The sequence below is a fragment of the Oncorhynchus tshawytscha genome, linkage group LG20 (genome assembly GCF_018296145.1).
Source record: "Oncorhynchus tshawytscha isolate Ot180627B linkage group LG20, Otsh_v2.0, whole genome shotgun sequence".
NCBI lineage: Eukaryota > Metazoa > Chordata > Actinopteri > Salmoniformes > Salmonidae > Oncorhynchus > Oncorhynchus tshawytscha.
Window position 1 is genome coordinate 49,140,013 of NC_056448.1, and position 17,312 is coordinate 49,157,324.

General features: G+C 47.1%; 1 protein-coding gene across 7 annotated transcripts in view; it reads right to left on the reverse strand.

The window, feature by feature from the left end:
* Window positions 1-68: 68 nt before the first annotated feature.
* The window catches only part of LOC112236778 (polypyrimidine tract-binding protein 3), a 116,117-nt gene continuing 98,873 nt past the window's right edge, over window positions 69-17,312 (reverse strand). For all 7 annotated transcript variants that reach the window (XM_042302775.1, XM_042302781.1, XM_042302780.1 and 4 more), the window contains 3 exons: window positions 16,474-16,690; window positions 14,252-14,329; window positions 69-6,852 (listed from right to left, as the gene is read on the reverse strand). In XM_042302775.1, coding sequence (XP_042158709.1) covers window positions 6,720-6,852; window positions 14,252-14,329; window positions 16,474-16,690 — 428 coding nt within the window. In that variant the 3' untranslated portion in view covers window positions 69-6,719. The remainder of the gene's footprint in view (window positions 6,853-14,251; window positions 14,330-16,473; window positions 16,691-17,312) is intronic.

Here is a 17,312-nt window from a genome sequence, read left to right on the forward strand (position 1 = left end):
CTTCACTTCTCCTAACTGGTTTCACTTTTACTGAAAACTGGCTTCACTTCTAACTGGCTTCACTTTTAACTGTAGAAACTGGCTTCACTTCTAACTGTAGAAACTGGCTTCACTTCTAACTGTAGAAACTGGCTTCACTTCTAACTGTAGAAACTGGCTTCACTTCTAACTGTAGAAACTGGCTTCACTTCTAACTGTAGAAACTGGCTTCACTTCTAACTGTAGAAACTGGCTTCACTTCTAACTGTAGAAACTGGTTTCACTTCTAACTGTAGAAACTGGTTTCACTTCTAACTGTTGAAACTGGCTTCACTTCTAACTGTAGAAACTGGCTTCACTTCTAACTGTTGAAACCTAAGCCCCTTTTTTTTGGACCTCACCAGATTTGTTAAACAATCAGTATTTTCTTCAATAAATTGTAATAACAAGGCATTCTGAGGATGCTGCTGCAGAACTGCTTGCCCAAGCGAGCTAATAAAACTAGAATGAAAACCTAAAACGAGTAATAGCACGTTATACATGCCTACATCCAAGTCCCAAATAAGTGTAAGACTTTGAATAAGTCTTCAAACTTTGAAATAATTATTCTGTGTTACAGGGATAGAGAGGCCCACGGTACACACACGCACTGTGGCATTTCAGAGATTCCTGTTCATTTCTCTAAGAAGTGCACTCAAAGCACCAAACATTAACTTCCATTTCAAAAAGATCATATAATACAGCCAACATATAAAACACAGTTCTCTACATGAATCAAATCTGTCATAGGATAGTGTCCGTCTCATATTACACCCTATTCCCTATCTAGTGCACTACTTTAAATGAATGCATCATATAGGGGATAGGGTGCGATTTGATAGACAGACACCGTATAAAACCTATATTGATTATGAACACGTTACATCATAAGGCACGTAATAAGAAGTGAAGTAAATACACAGTAAATATGATTCTGATTTCTTGTCTGATTATAGTGAGGTTTTCACGTGACTTTTCTTCTCTTCTAGAAAAAAGAACAAATAACCCAAAAAAATGAAGTAACTTTTTCTTTAAAGAATCTTGACAATCATTTAGGATATAGACTTGAATAGTTCTGCTTTTTGTTAAGATTGTAAACTTCAAAACAATTATTTCAATTGATAAAAAAAAAAAATGTTTTATTGTAGAAGCATTTACCGTTGTTTAGCTTAAGGTAAATCTTAACAGGGACACCATCTCTTGCCTTACAGATATTTTTATTAGTATTCTTCTTCCCCTGGCTATTATGAGACATGACATGGGCTGAGGTTAGTTGACACAGTCCTAAATTACCCAGAATGCTACTCAGCGGGTCCACATGACCCTGCTTGGAATGTTAAGGCTAGAACACAGCAGCACCAGACAGACAGACAGACAGACAGACAGACAGACAGACAGACAGCACCTGGCCTGGACCTGGAGAGAACCCATAGAATTAGAAGGAATCCATTCTATTTCTCCTTCTAGTTCTAGAAGGGAATCCTCTTGGTTTCTGAAGGACACAGCACTTCGACTGAAGCACAACTCAGTGTCATCTCATGCCAGGTGTACATTGGTTTACACCCTCTTTTTTGGTTTGATCCCATATAAAAGCATGGATGATCTGTAAAACTGCAAGGCGAAAGAGAGGGAAGCCAATTCACTCTGCTAACTATGTGGGATGGAGAGGTGGATACCCAGAAGAGAGCAAGGAGAGGGACAGGATCGGGGACAGAGTGAGTAATAACAAGGTAGAACAAGGAGAGGGACAGGATCGGGGACAGAGTGAGTAATAACAAGGTAGAACAAGGAGAGGGACAGGATCGGGGACAGAGTGAGTAATAACAAGGTAGAACAAGGAGAGGGACAGGATCGGGGACAGAGTGAGTAATAACAAGGTAGAACAAGGAAAGGGACAGGATCGGGGACTGAGTAATAACAAGGTAGAACAAGGAGAGGGACAGGATCGGGGACAGAGTGAGTAATAACAAGGTAGAACAAGGAGAGGGACAGGATCGGGGACAGAGTGAGTAATAACAAGGTAGAACAAGGAGAGGGACAGGATCGGGGACAGAGTGAGTAATAACAAGGTAGAACAAGGCCATAAGTACCAGGACACTGAAGCGCTCGTCTGTTGAAGAAAATAGAAAACGTTTGAATCGAGTTAAAGATGTCAGATCAGGGCTAACAAACAGATCCACTGTTATTCCCATCATCCACAGACCAAACAAACAGACAGACCATGGTTATGGGAGCCAGACAGACAGACCATGGTTATGGGAGCCAGACAGACCATGGTTATGGGAGCCAGACAGACCATGGTTATGGTAGCCAGACAGACAGACCATGGTTATGGGAGCCAGACAGACCATGGTTATGGTAGCCAGACAGACAGACCATGGTTATGGGAGCCAGACAGACAGACCATGGTTATGGGAGCCAGAAGGACCATTGTTATGGGAGCCAGACAGACAGACCATCGTTATGGGAGCCAGACAGACAGACCATGGTTATGGGAGCCAGACAGACAGACCATGGTTATGGGAGCCAGACAGACCATCGTTATGGGAGCCAGACAGACAGACATACCATCGTTATGGGAGCCAGACAGATAGACCATCGTTATGGAAGCCAGACAGACCATTGTTATGGGAGCCAGACAGACATACCATCGTTATGGGAGCCAGACAGATAGACCATCGTTATGGAAGCCAGACAGACCATTGTTATGGGAGCCAGACAGACAGACCATTGTTATGGGAGCCAGACAGACAGACCATCGTTATGGGAGCCAGACAGACAGACCATCATTATGGGAGCAAGACAGACAGACCATCATTACGGAAGCCAGACAGACCATCGTTACGGGAGCCAGACAGACCATCGTTGCGGGAGCTAGACAGACAGACCATCGTTACGGGAGCTACACAGACCATTGTTACGGGAGCCAGACAGAGCATTGTTACGGGAGCCAGACAGATCATTGTTACGGGAGCTAGACAGACCATCGTTATAAGAGCCAGACAGACCGACAGACCATCCTTATGGAAGCCAGACAGACCATCGTTATGGGAGCCAGACAGACAGATGATCATTATGGGAGCTTCACAGCCAGAAAGACCACCGTTATGAGAGTCAGACAGACAGACAGACAGACCATCGTTATGGGAGCCAGACAGACCATCATTATGGGAGCCAGACAGACCATCGTTTTGGGAGCCAGACAGACAGACCATCGTTATGGGAGCCAGACAGACCATCGTTATGGGAGCCAGACAGACAGACATGGGATGAATCCCAAATGGCAACATATTCCATATTTAGTGCACTACTTTGTGTACTGGATAGGGAATAGGGTGCTATTTGGGACAGTCACATGTCCATTCCCCTCTCAGCAGAGCTTGTCCTCCAGCCAAACGGAGCTGTGCAGTCCGGTGTGGGCCAGTTGGCTTGGGTCATATTCAGTAGTGTACAAAGTAGAAAAGCTGTTTGCAACGGAAAACAAGAGTTCCGTAGTTACAGTCCCATCGCTGAAACTTCCCTACGGACTCGGGAGAGGCAAAGGTCAAGGGCCATGCGTCCTCCTGAAACACGACCCTGCCAAGCTTGCTTAACCCAAAAGCCATCCGCACCAATGTGTCGGGGGAAACACCATCCACTGGTGACTGAAGTCAGCTTGCAGGCGCCTGGCCTGCCACAAGGAGTCGTTATATCGCGAAAGGACAAGGACATGTCGGCCGGCCAAACCTTCCCCTAATCCAAACAACGCTGAGCGAATTGTGTGCCACCTCATGGGTTTCCTGGTCACGGCTGGCTGTGACACAGCCTGGGATCGAACCCAGGTCTGTAGTGATGCCTCAAGCCCTGCGATGCAGTGCCTTAGACAGCTGTGCCACTCGGGAGGCCCTGAAAACAAGAGTTTCTTATTGGACCAGTTCAGGATAATTCATCCCTGTTTCGGGTATGTTTTTTCCGTTAGTTTCTATTGAATACGACCCAGGACTATGGCTCTGGAGGCTGTTCTGATAGGTGGATAGACCAGACCTCAGGGTCTAATTAAATTATTCACAGGTCATTACTGTAGTCCACTGTACTCCCTGGTCTGGTCTGGTCCAAGGACTCTGCACAGTAAATTAGATTCCCATTTTTGCTTTTAACTGTTTTCTCTCTTTTTTGACATTTCAATGATAACCATCACTGTTAAACAAAACAGCTGTTGTTGTTATGGTGGAGTAGTGTGGTAGAAATGTTTAGCTGAGCTTCTCTGATACTCAGCATCGCGCCATGATGATGTCACACCGTGACGTCACAGAGGAGGAGGCCTGATCATTGGTCCCCTCAATCAATGTCCTAATGTTACTTGAAATGGAGGCAGCCCATTGGTCAGGAGGAGCGTTGCTATCGGCTTCATCAGCCCTTCGATCCTTCCTCCGTGTCCGTGATGATAACCGTTCAACATGTGTCTCGGATTCATCCGTTTATTCTCATCCGGTAAGTCATCCTCTCAGAAGACATCCAGTAACTGAAGAGTTGCCAGACTACTGGTACACGTGGCTTAAACGACAATGATGTTCACAGTTCACCACTACATGACGTTGGTGTGCTGTTAGTTAAGGAGTAGAGGGGGTTGGTGCTTCAGTTATAATGTAACAATAAGGAGTAGAGGGGATTGGTGCTTCAGTTAAAATGTAACAATAAGGAGTAGAGGGGGTTGGTGCTTCAGTTATAATGTAACAATAAGGAGTAGAGGGGGTTGGTGCTTCAGTTATAATGTAACAATAAGGAGTAGAGGGGTTGGTGCTTCAGTTATAATGTAAAAATAAGGAGTAGAGGGGTTGGTGCTTCAGTTATAATGTAACAATAAGGAGTAGAGGGGTTGGTGCTTCAGTTATAATGTAAAAATAAGGAGTAGAGGGGTTGGTGCTTCAGTTATAATGTAACAATAAGGAGTAGAGGGGTTGGTGCTTCAGTTATAATGTAACAATTAGGAGTAGAGGGGTTGGTGCTTCAGTTATAATGTAAAAATAAGGAGTAGAGGGGTTGGTGCTTCAGTTATAATGTAACAATAAGGAGTAGAGGGGGTTGGTGCTTCAGTTATAATGTAAAAATAAGGAGTAGAGGGGTTGGTGCTTCAGTTATAATGTAACAATTAGGAGTAGAGGGGTTGGTACTTCAGTTGTATTGTAACAATAAGGAGTAGAAGGGGTTGGTGCTTCAGTTATAATGTAACAATAAGGAGTAGAGGGGTTGGTGCTTCAGTTATAATGTAAAAATAAGGAGTAGAGGGGTTGGTGCTTCAGTTATAATGTAACAATAAGGAGTAGAGGGGGTTGGTGCTTCAGTTATAATGTAACAATAAGGAGTAGAGGGGTTGGTGCTTCAGTTATAATGTAACAATAAGGAGTAGAGGGGTTGGTGCTTCAGTTATAATGTAAAAATAAGGAGTAGAGGGGTTGGTGCTTCAGTTATAATGTAACAATTAGGAGTAGAGGGGTTGGTACTTCAGTTGTATTGTAACAATAAGGAGTAGAGGGGGTTGGTGCTTCAGTTGTATTGTAACAATAAGGAGTAGAGGGGGTTGGTGCTTCAGTTGTATTGTAACAATAAGGAGTAGAGGGGGTTGGTACTTCAGTTGTATTGTAACAATAAGGAGTAGAGGGGGTTGGTACTTCAGTTGTATAGTAACAATAAGGAGTAGAGGGGGTTGGTACTTCAGTTGTATTGTAACAATAAGGAGTAGAGGGGGTTGGTACTTCAGTTGTATTGTAACAATAAGGAGTAGAGGGGGTTGGTACTTCAGTTGTATTGTAACAAGGCAATACAGCTGGAAGTGCCAGGTTCTCATCCAGTAAGAAGTCAGGTTCACCGTGTCAATCATGTCTAAGTGTCTGGCCTTTACTGTCATTCAGCCAAACTGACCAGGTCATATCAAGGCTCTGTGGTGCTCTGTGGTTGATTAGACTGACCGGCTGATAAGACTGACTAGCTTGTATCTGTGGGTAGGTAGGGGGTGGGTCATAGGTGGGTCTGTAGGTGGTGGATCTGTAGGTGGTGGATCTGTAGGTGGTGGATCTGTAGGTGGTGGATCTGTAGGTGGTGAGTCTGTAGGTGGGTCTATAGGTGGTGGGTCTGTGGGTGGTGGGTCTGTAGGTGGTGGGTCTGTAGGTGGGTCTATAGGTGGTGGGTCTGTGGGTGGTGGGTCTGTAGGTGGTGGGTCTGTAGGTGGTGGGTCTGTAGGTGGTGGGTCTGTAGGTGGTGAGTTGCAGGTGAGCTTTCATAACTCATGCATATTGTGCAACTTGATTGTATAGCAGGGCTAAGTGTCAAGTATTCAATGATTGGTGTGTCTGTGGTATACTTGTGTGTCTGTGGTATAGGTGTGTCTATGGTATACTTGGCAGAAACCTCCCAAGAGCGTTGAATACCTCTCTCCCATCCCGTAGGTTAGGGTCCTATTTAAGGATTTAATGATGCACCATGCCAACTCATCCCGACTCTCTGTTCTCTTCTCTGCCCTGAATAAATCAACCATCACTCCTTCCAGACCAGCTCTGTCTCTATCTGAAGGCCTTGCATTACAGTAGTCTATTACTCAACAATATCATCTAAACTAGTCAATTGTCTGTTGTTTTTAAGTCAAAGTGGGTCATTCTGTCCCTCACTCCCGCTAGCCCAGCCCAGGAGTGGGGCCTTAGGGGTGGGGAAGTGGGGGTTCAGGCGGGTCAGATGGTGCTCTTGGAGAAGGACACGCGGAGGTGATGGTTCTCTCCCAGGTCGTGGTTGTGGAGGTCGATCAGGGCCTGGATGGCCTCCTCCACTGAACCCAACTGGATCAGAGCCATCTTCCGGTCTTTCCTGAGAGGACAGACAGACAGACAGGATAGGATAGGTAGGTGGATGGATAGATAAATAGATCTCCAAAGGAAAATTCATTCAAAATCATGAGTATAGTGCAGAGAAAGTGGAGTGAAGTTAATTTTCTTGCAATTCTATACATTTTGCCATGTCTAATGTTTATTCATGTTGAATGTGATATTCGGCAGACTAGGAACAGGGTTGGAGAGTCCTGGACTAGATAGATGTAAACCTACAGGAGGGTATCTCTCCAGGAACAGGGTTGGAGAGTCCTGGTCTAGATAGATGTAAACCTACAGGAGGGTATCTCTCCAGGAACAGGGTTGGAGAGCCCTGGACTAGATAGATGTAAACCTACAGGATGGTATCTCTCCAGGAACAGGGTTGGAGAGTCCTGGACTAGATAGATGTAAACCTACAGGAGGGTATCTCTCCAGGAACAGGGTTGGAGAGTCCTGGACTAGATAGATGTAAACCTACAGGATGGTATCTCTCCAGGAACAGGGTTGGAGAGTCCTGGACTAGATAGATGTAAACCTACAGGAGGGTATCTCTCCAGGAACAGGGTTGGAGAGCCCTGGACTAGATAGATGTAAACCTACAGGAGGGTATCTCTCCAGGAACAGGGTTGGAGAGTCCTGGACTAGATAGATGTAAACCTACAGGAGGGTATCTCTCCAGGAACAGGGTTGGAGAGTCCTGGACTAGATAGATGTAAACCTACAGGAGGGTATCTCTCCAGGAACAGGGTTGGAGAGCCCTGGAATAGATAGATGTAAACCTACAAGATAGTATCTCTCCAGGAACAGGGTTGGAGAGCCCTGGACTAGATAGATGTAAACATACATGATGGTATCTCTCCAGGAACAGGGTTGGAGAGCCCTGGACTAGATAGATGTAAACCTACAGGAGGGTATCTCTCCAGGAACAGGGTTGGAGAGTCCTGGTCTAGATAGATGTAAACCTACAGGAGGGTATCTCTCCAGGAACAGGGTTGGAGAGTCCTGGACTAGATAGATGTAAACCTACAGGAGGGTATCTCTCCAGGAACAGGGTTGGAGAGTCCTGGACTAGATAGATGTAAACCTACAGGAGGGTATCTCTCCAGGAACAGGGTTGGAGAGTCCTGGACTAGATAGATGTAAACCTACAGGAGGGTATCTCTCCAGGAACAGGGTTGGAGAGTCCTGGACTAGATAGATGTAAACCTACAGGATGGTATCTCTCCAGGAACAGGGTTGGAGAGTCCTGGACTAGATAGATGTAAACCTACAGGAGGGTATCTCTCCAGGAACAGGGTTGGAGAGCCCTGGACTAGATAGATGTAAACCTACAGGAGGGTATCTCTCCAGGAACAGGGTTGGAGAGTCCTGGACTAGATAGATGTAAACCTACAGGAGGGTATCTCTCCAGGAACAGGGTTGGAGAGTCCTGGACTAGATAGATGTAAACCTACAGGAGGGTATCTCTCCAGGAACAGGGTTGGAGAGCCCTGGAATAGATAGATGTAAACCTACAAGATAGTATCTCTCCAGGAACAGGGTTGGAGAGCCCTGGACTAGATAGATGTAAACATACATGATGGTATCTCTCCAGGAACAGGGTTGGAGAGCCCTGGACTAGATAGATGTAAACCTACAGGAGGGTATCTCTCCAGGAACAGGGTTGGAGAGTCCTGGTCTAGATAGATGTAAACCTACAGGAGGGTATCTCTCCAGGAACAGGGTTGGAGAGTCCTGGACTAGATAGATGTAAACCTACAGGAGGGTATCTCTCCAGGAACAGGGTTGGAGAGTCCTGGACTAGATAGATGTAAACCTACAGGAGGGTATCTCTCCAGGAACAGGGTTGGAGAGCCCTGGACTAGATAGATGTAAACCTACAGGAGGGTATCTCTCCAGGAACAGGGTTGGAGAGTCCTGGACTAGATAGATGTAAACCTACAGGAGGGTATCTCTCCAGGAACAGGGTTGGAGAGTCCTGGACTAGATAGATGTAAACCTACAGGAGGGTATCTCTCCAGGAACAGGGTTGGAGAGCCCTGGAATAGATAGATGTAAACCTACAAGATAGTATCTCTCCAGGAACAGGGTTGGAGAGCCCTGGACTAGATAGATGTAAACATACATGATGGTATCTCTCCAGGAACAGGGTTGGAGAGCCCTGGACTAGATAGATGTAAACCTACAGGAGGGTATCTCTCCAGGAACAGGGTTGGAGAGTCCTGGTCTAGATAGATGTAAACCTACAGGAGGGTATCTCTCCAGGAACAGGGTTGGAGAGTCCTGGACTAGATAGATGTAAACCTACAGGAGGGTATCTCTCCAGGAACAGGGTTGGAGAGTCCTGGACTAGATAGATGTAAACCTACAGGAGGGTATCTCTCCAGGAACAGGGTTGGAGAGTCCTGGACTAGATAGATGTAAACCTACAGGAGGGTATCTCTCCAGGAACAGGGTTGGAGAGCCCTGGACTAGATAGATGTAAACCTACAGGAATCTCTCCAGGAACAGGGTTGGAGAGTCCTGGTCTAGATAGATGTAAACCTACAGGAGGGTATCTCTCCAGGAACAGGGTTGGAGAGTCCTGGACTAGATAGATGTAAACCTACAGGAGGGTATCTCTCCAGGAACAGGGTTGGAGAGTCCTGGACTAGATAGATGTAAACCTACAGGAGGGTATCTCTCCAGGAACAGGGTTGGAGAGTCCTGGACTAGATAGATGTAAACCTACAGGAGGGTATCTCTCCAGGAACAGGGTTGGAGAGTCCTGGACTAGATAGATGTAAACTAGATAGATGTAAACCTACAGGAGGGTATCTCTCCAGGAACAGGGTTGGAGAGCCCTGGACTAGATAGATGTAAACCTACAGGAGGGTATCTCTCCAGGAACAGGGTTGGAGAGTCCTGGACTAGATAGATGTAAACCTACAGGAGGGTATCTCTCCAGGAACAGGGTTGGAGAGTCCTGGACTAGATAGATGTAAACCTACAGGAGGGTATCTCTCCAGGAACAGGGTTGGAGAGCCCTGGAATAGATAGATGTAAACCTACAAGATAGTATCTCTCCAGGAACAGGGTTGGAGAGCCCTGGACTAGATAGATGTAAACATACATGATGGTATCTCTCCAGGAACAGGGTTGGAGAGCCCTGGACTAGATAGATGTAAACATACAGGATGGTATCTCTCCAGGAACAGGGTTGGAGAGCCCTGGACTAGATAGATGTAATCCTACAGGAGGGTATCTCTCCAGGAACAGGGTTGGAGAGCCCTGGACTAGATAGATGTAAACCTACAGGATGGTATCTCTCCAGGAACAGGGTTGGAGAGTCCTGGTCTAGATAGATGTAAACCTACAGGAGGGTATCTCTCCAGGAACAGGGTTGGAGAGTCCTGGACTAGATAGATGTAAACCTACAGGAGGGTATCTCTCCAGGAACAGGGTTGGAGAGTCCTGGACTAGATAGATGTAAACCTACAGGAGGGTATCTCTCCAGGAACAGGGTTGGAGAGCCCTGGAATAGATAGATGTAAACCTACAAGATAGTATCTCTCCAGGAACAGGGTTGGAGAGCCCTGGACTAGATAGATGTAAACATACATGATGGTATCTCTCCAGGAACAGGGTTGGAGAGCCCTGGACTAGATAGATGTAAACCTACAGGAGGGTATCTCTCCAGGAACAGGGTTGGAGAGTCCTGGTCTAGATAGATGTAAACCTACAGGAGGGTATCTCTCCAGGAACAGGGTTGGAGAGTCCTGGACTAGATAGATGTAAACCTACAGGAGGGTATCTCTCCAGGAACAGGGTTGGAGAGTCCTGGACTAGATAGATGTAAACCTACAGGAGGGTATCTCTCCAGGAACAGGGTTGGAGAGCCCTGGACTAGATAGATGTAAACCTACAGGAGGGTATCTCTCCAGGAACAGGGTTGGAGAGTCCTGGACTAGATAGATGTAAACCTACAGGAGGGTATCTCTCCAGGAACAGGGTTGGAGAGTCCTGGACTAGATAGATGTAAACCTACAGGAGGGTATCTCTCCAGGAACAGGGTTGGAGAGCCCTGGAATAGATAGATGTAAACCTACAAGATAGTATCTCTCCAGGAACAGGGTTGGAGAGCCCTGGACTAGATAGATGTAAACATACATGATGGTATCTCTCCAGGAACAGGGTTGGAGAGCCCTGGACTAGATAGATGTAAACCTACAGGAGGGTATCTCTCCAGGAACAGGGTTGGAGAGTCCTGGTCTAGATAGATGTAAACCTACAGGAGGGTATCTCTCCAGGAACAGGGTTGGAGAGTCCTGGACTAGATAGATGTAAACCTACAGGAGGGTATCTCTCCAGGAACAGGGTTGGAGAGTCCTGGACTAGATAGATGTAAACCTACAGGAGGGTATCTCTCCAGGAACAGGGTTGGAGAGTCCTGGACTAGATAGATGTAAACCTACAGGAGGGTATCTCTCCAGGAACAGGGTTGGAGAGCCCTGGACTAGATAGATGTAAACCTACAGGAGGGTATCTCTCCAGGAACAGGGTTGGAGAGTCCTGGTCTAGATAGATGTAAACCTACAGGAGGGTATCTCTCCAGGAACAGGGTTGGAGAGTCCTGGACTAGATAGATGTAAACCTACAGGAGGGTATCTCTCCAGGAACAGGGTTGGAGAGTCCTGGACTAGATAGATGTAAACCTACAGGAGGGTATCTCTCCAGGAACAGGGTTGGAGAGTCCTGGACTAGATAGATGTAAACCTACAGGAGGGTATCTCTCCAGGAACAGGGTTGGAGAGTCCTGGACTAGATAGATGTAAACCTACAGGATGGTATCTCTCCAGGAACAGGGTTGGAGAGTCCTGGACTAGATAGATGTAAACCTACAGGAGGGTATCTCTCCAGGAACAGGGTTGGAGAGCCCTGGACTAGATAGATGTAAACCTACAGGAGGGTATCTCTCCAGGAACAGGGTTGGAGAGTCCTGGACTAGATAGATGTAAACCTACAGGAGGGTATCTCTCCAGGAACAGGGTTGGAGAGTCCTGGACTAGATAGATGTAAACCTACAGGAGGGTATCTCTCCAGGAACAGGGTTGGAGAGCCCTGGAATAGATAGATGTAAACCTACAAGATAGTATCTCTCCAGGAACAGGGTTGGAGAGCCCTGGACTAGATAGATGTAAACATACATGATGGTATCTCTCCAGGAACAGGGTTGGAGAGCCCTGGACTAGATAGATGTAAACATACAGGATGGTATCTCTCCAGGAACAGGGTTGGAGAGCCCTGGACTAGATAGATGTAATCCTACAGGAGGGTATCTCTCCAGGAACAGGGTTGGAGAGCCCTGGACTAGATAGATGTAAACCTACAGGATGGTATCTCTCCAGGAACAGGGTTGGAGAGTCCTGGTCTAGATAGATGTAAACCTACAGGAGGGTATCTCTCCAGGAACAGGGTTGGAGAGTCCTGGACTAGATAGATGTAAACCTACAGGAGGGTATCTCTCCAGGAACAGGGTTGGAGAGTCCTGGACTAGATAGATGTAAACCTACAGGAGGGTATCTCTCCAGGAACAGGGTTGGAGAGTCCTGGACTAGATAGATGTAAACCTACAGGAGGGTATCTCTCCAGGAACAGGGTTGGAGAGTCCTGGACTAGATAGATGTAAACCTACAGGATGGTATCTCTCCAGGAACAGGGTTGGAGAGTCCTGGACTAGATAGATGTAAACCTACAGGAGGGTATCTCTCCAGGAACAGGGTTGGAGAGCCCTGGACTAGATAGATGTAAACCTACAGGAGGGTATCTCTCCAGGAACAGGGTTGGAGAGTCCTGGACTAGATAGATGTAAACCTACAGGAGGGTATCTCTCCATGAACAGGGTTGGAGAGTCCTGGACTAGATAGATGTAAACCTACAGGAGGGTATCTCTCCAGGAACAGGGTTGGAGAGCCCTGGAATAGATAGATGTAAACCTACAAGATAGTATCTCTCCAGGAACAGGGTTGGAGAGCCCTGGACTAGATAGATGTAAACATACATGATGGTATCTCTCCAGGAACAGGGTTGGAGAGCCCTGGACTAGATAGATGTAAACCTACAGGAGGGTATCTCTCCAGGAACAGGGTTGGAGAGTCCTGGTCTAGATAGATGTAAACCTACAGGAGGGTATCTCTCCAGGAACAGGGTTGGAGAGTCCTGGACTAGATAGATGTAAACCTACAGGAGGGTATCTCTCCAGGAACAGGGTTGGAGAGTCCTGGACTAGATAGATGTAAACCTACAGGAGGGTATCTCTCCAGGAACAGGGTTGGAGAGTCCTGGACTAGATAGATGTAAACCTACAGGAGGGTATCTCTCCAGGAACAGGGTTGGAGAGTCCTGGACTAGATAGATGTAAACCTACAGGATGGTATCTCTCCAGGAACAGGGTTGGAGAGTCCTGGACTAGATAGATGTAAACCTACAGGAGGGTATCTCTCCAGGAACAGGGTTGGAGAGCCCTGGACTAGATAGATGTAAACCTACAGGAGGGTATCTCTCCAGGAACAGGGTTGGAGAGTCCTGGACTAGATAGATGTAAACCTACAGGAGGGTATCTCTCCAGGAACAGGGTTGGAGAGTCCTGGACTAGATAGATGTAAACCTACAGGAGGGTATCTCTCCAGGAACAGGGTTGGAGAGCCCTGGAATAGATAGATGTAAACCTACAAGATAGTATCTCTCCAGGAACAGGGTTGGAGAGCCCTGGACTAGATAGATGTAAACATACATGATGGTATCTCTCCAGGAACAGGGTTGGAGAGCCCTGGACTAGATAGATGTAAACATACAGGATGGTATCTCTCCAGGAACAGGGTTGGAGAGCCCTGGACTAGATAGATGTAATCCTACAGGAGGGTATCTCTCCAGGAACAGGGTTGGAGAGCCCTGGACTAGATAGATGTAAACATACAGGATGGTATCTCTCCAGGAACAGGGTTGGAGAGCCCTGGACTAGATAGATGTAAACCTACAGGAGGGTATCTCTCCAGGAACAGGGTTGGAGAGCCCTGGACTAGATAGATGTAAACCTACAAGATAGTATCTCTCCAGGAACAGGGTTGGAGAGCCCTGGACTAGATAGATGTAAACCTACAGGATGGTATCTCTCCAGGAACAGGGTTGGAGAGCCCTGGACTAGATAGATGTAAACCTACAGGATGGTATCTCTCCAGGAACAGGGTTGGAGAGCCCTGGACTAGATAGATGTAAACCTACAGGATGGTATCTCTCCAGGAACAGGGTTGGAGAGCCCTGGACTAGATAGATGTAAACACTCGTTAGAACACGTATGCTGTGCATTGCAGATGTATTGAAGAAGTAGAAGTACTGTAGGTGTCTGAAAGAGAACTCACTGGAAGAACTTGAAGGCCTTGACTGTGTATCCAGGTCCAGAGAAAAGGTCCTTAAGGACGTCCTCTGTTACAGACGGGCTGTTGGACGGAGACGGACGGGTCACAAGGGAAGGAACGTATAGTGTTAACATCATGTTTATTATCTCCACTGAAATAGACCACCCTGCGGTAACTTGCCCAATAGGACCACCCCTCATCACTGTCAAACGCTCCCTAAAACACTTCAGCGAGCAGGCCTTTCTAATTGACCTGGCCCGGGTATCCTGGAAGGATATTGACCTCATTCTGTCAGTAGTTTTTTTTTTTTAAAGTGATTTCCTCACCGTCTTAAATAAGCATGCTCCATTCAAGAAATGTAGAACTAAGAACAGATCTAGCCCTTGGTTCACTCCAGACCTGACTGCCCTCGACCAGCACAAAAACATCTTGTGGTGGACTGCATTAGCATCGAATAGTCCCCAGCGATATGCAACTTTTCAGGGAAGTCAGGAACCAATATACACAGGTAGTTAGGAAAGCACAAAGGCTAGCTTTTTCAAACAGAAATTTGCATCCTGTAGCACTAACTCCCAAAAAGTTCTGGGACACTGTACAGTCTATGGAGAATAAGAGCACCTCCTCCCAGCTGTCCACTGCACTGAGGCTAGGTAACACTGTCACCACTGATAAATCCACGATAATCGATAGTTTCAATAAGCATTTCTCTACGGCTGGCCATGCGTTCCACCTGGCTACCCCGGTCAACTGCCCGGCACCCCCTGCAGCAACCCGCCAAAGCCCCCACCATTTCTCCACGGCTGGCCATGCTTTCCACCTGGCTACCCCGGTCAACTGCCCGGCACCCCCTGCAGCAACCCGCCAAAGCCCCCACCATTTCTCCACGGCTGGCCATGCTTTCCACCTGGCTACCCCGGCCAACATCTCAGCACCCCCTGCAGCAACTTCATGGAAATAATGCTTTTGAAAACAAACGGTTCCTAATCTACCAACCCTTATCCTAATAAAACCTGGCTACAGTTCTCCTGTGACCAGTGTTGGGATTCCTTACATTTAACTAAAGTCATCTTGTTACAATATTATTTTGCATGGAAAGTCATCTATTTCTCCTTATATTACCTTCTTTTAATGCTGATGATGTCCATTCAGCATGGAGCTAGTCTATAGGCCTACCTAGGCTTTCAGATGTCCATTCAGCATGGAGCTAGTCTATAGGCCTACCTAGGCGTTCAGATGTCCATTCAGCATGGAGCTAGTCTATAGGCCTACCTAGGCGTTCAGATGTCCATTCAGCATGGAGCTAGTCTATTGGCCTACCTAGGCGTTCAGATGTCCATTCAGCATGGAGCTAGTCTATTGGCCTACCTAGGCGTTCAGATGTCCATTCAGCATGGAGCTAGGTATAGAGGGAGATATAGTTGGAGAGTGGGAAGAGGGAGGTATAGTTGGAGAGTGGGAAGAGGGAGGTATAGTTGGAGAGGGGGAGGAGGGAGGTATAGTTGGAGAGGGAGAGGAGGGAGGTATAGTTGGAGAGGGAGAGGAGGGAGGTATAGTTGGAGAGGGAGAGGAGGGAGGTATAGTTGGAGAGGGAGAGGAGGGAGGTATAGTTGGAGAGGGAGAGGAGGGAGGTATAGTTGGAGAGGGGGAGGAGGGAGGTATAGTTGGAGAGGGGGAGGAGGGAGGTATAGTTGGAGAGGGGAGGAGGGAGGTATAGTTGGAGAGGGGGAGGAGGAGGGAGGTATAGTTGGAGAGGGAGAGGAGGGAGGTATAGTTGGAGAGGGAGAGGAGGGAGGTATAGTTGGAGAGGGAGAGGAGAGAGGAGGGAGGTATAGTTGGAGAGGGAGAGGAGGGAGGTATAGTTGGAGAGGGAGAGGAGGGAGGTATAGTTGGAGAGGAGGGAGGTATAGTTGAGGAGGGAGGTATAGTTGAGGAGGGAGGTATAGTTGGGGAGGGAGAGGAGGGAGGTATAGTTGGAGAGGGGGAGGAGAGAGGAGGGAGGTATAGTTGGAGAGGGAGAGGAGGGAGGTATAGTTGGAGAGGGGGAGGAGAGAGGAGGGAGGTATAGTAAATCTCACGGGATGTTGGATAGATGGAGGGTGGCAGAGGGAGGTAAAGTGAATCTCACGGGATGTTGGATAGATGGAGGGTGGCAGAGGGAGGTAAAGTGAATCTCACGGGATGTTGGATAGATGGAGGGTGGCAGAGGGAGGTAAAGTGAATCTCACGGGATGTTGGATAGATGGAGAGTGGCAGAGGGAGGGAAGATGTTCTGAAAGTTCTTGGATCCAGGCTTCTTGAAGCGGTGTAGCGGGGAGCCGCTGAAGTCTTTAGTGAGGCCCTGGTCTTCCTGTCCCTCCCTGGGCAGCTGGACCGTCTGGTGCTTAGAGATGGTCACTCTGATCACCTTGCCGTGCAGCCGCTGGCCGTTCAGGTGGGACATTGCTGGAGGAGACGAGACAGTCAGACACAGTACAGCCGGACACAGCTAGCTATGCATGTCTGCTGGCCATTTGCAGTAGATGACATAACCAGGGAGAGGAGAAGGGGCCAGGTCAGAGAAGTGTACAGACGGTTTCCGTTTACGACTGGTTTCCTGGACAGATTAAGCCTCGACTAAAAAGCCCTTTCAATGGAGATTCTATTTTTAGTCCACACTTTAGTCCACACTTTAGTCCACACTTTAAATGTGTGTCTGGTAAACCAGCCCTTAGTGATTTACCAAAAGAAAATGGTGTCTAATTCCTTATTCTGAACATTTTATAGAGATATAATAAATTATCATTATATGTTATGATATCATATTTTCACATTTGTTTGTATGTTTACCTGTTCTGTTGTCTCAGTATAACAGTGGGATCTGTTGTCTCAGTGTAACAGTGGGATCTGTTGTCTCAGTGTAACAGTGGGATCTGTTGTCTCAGTATAACAGTGGGATCTGTTGTCTCAGTATAACAGTGGGATCTGTTCTGTTGTCTCAGTGTAACAGTGGGATCTGTTCTGTTGTCTCAGTGTAACAGTGGGATCTGTTCTGTTGTCTCAGTGTAACAGTGGGATCTGTTCTGTT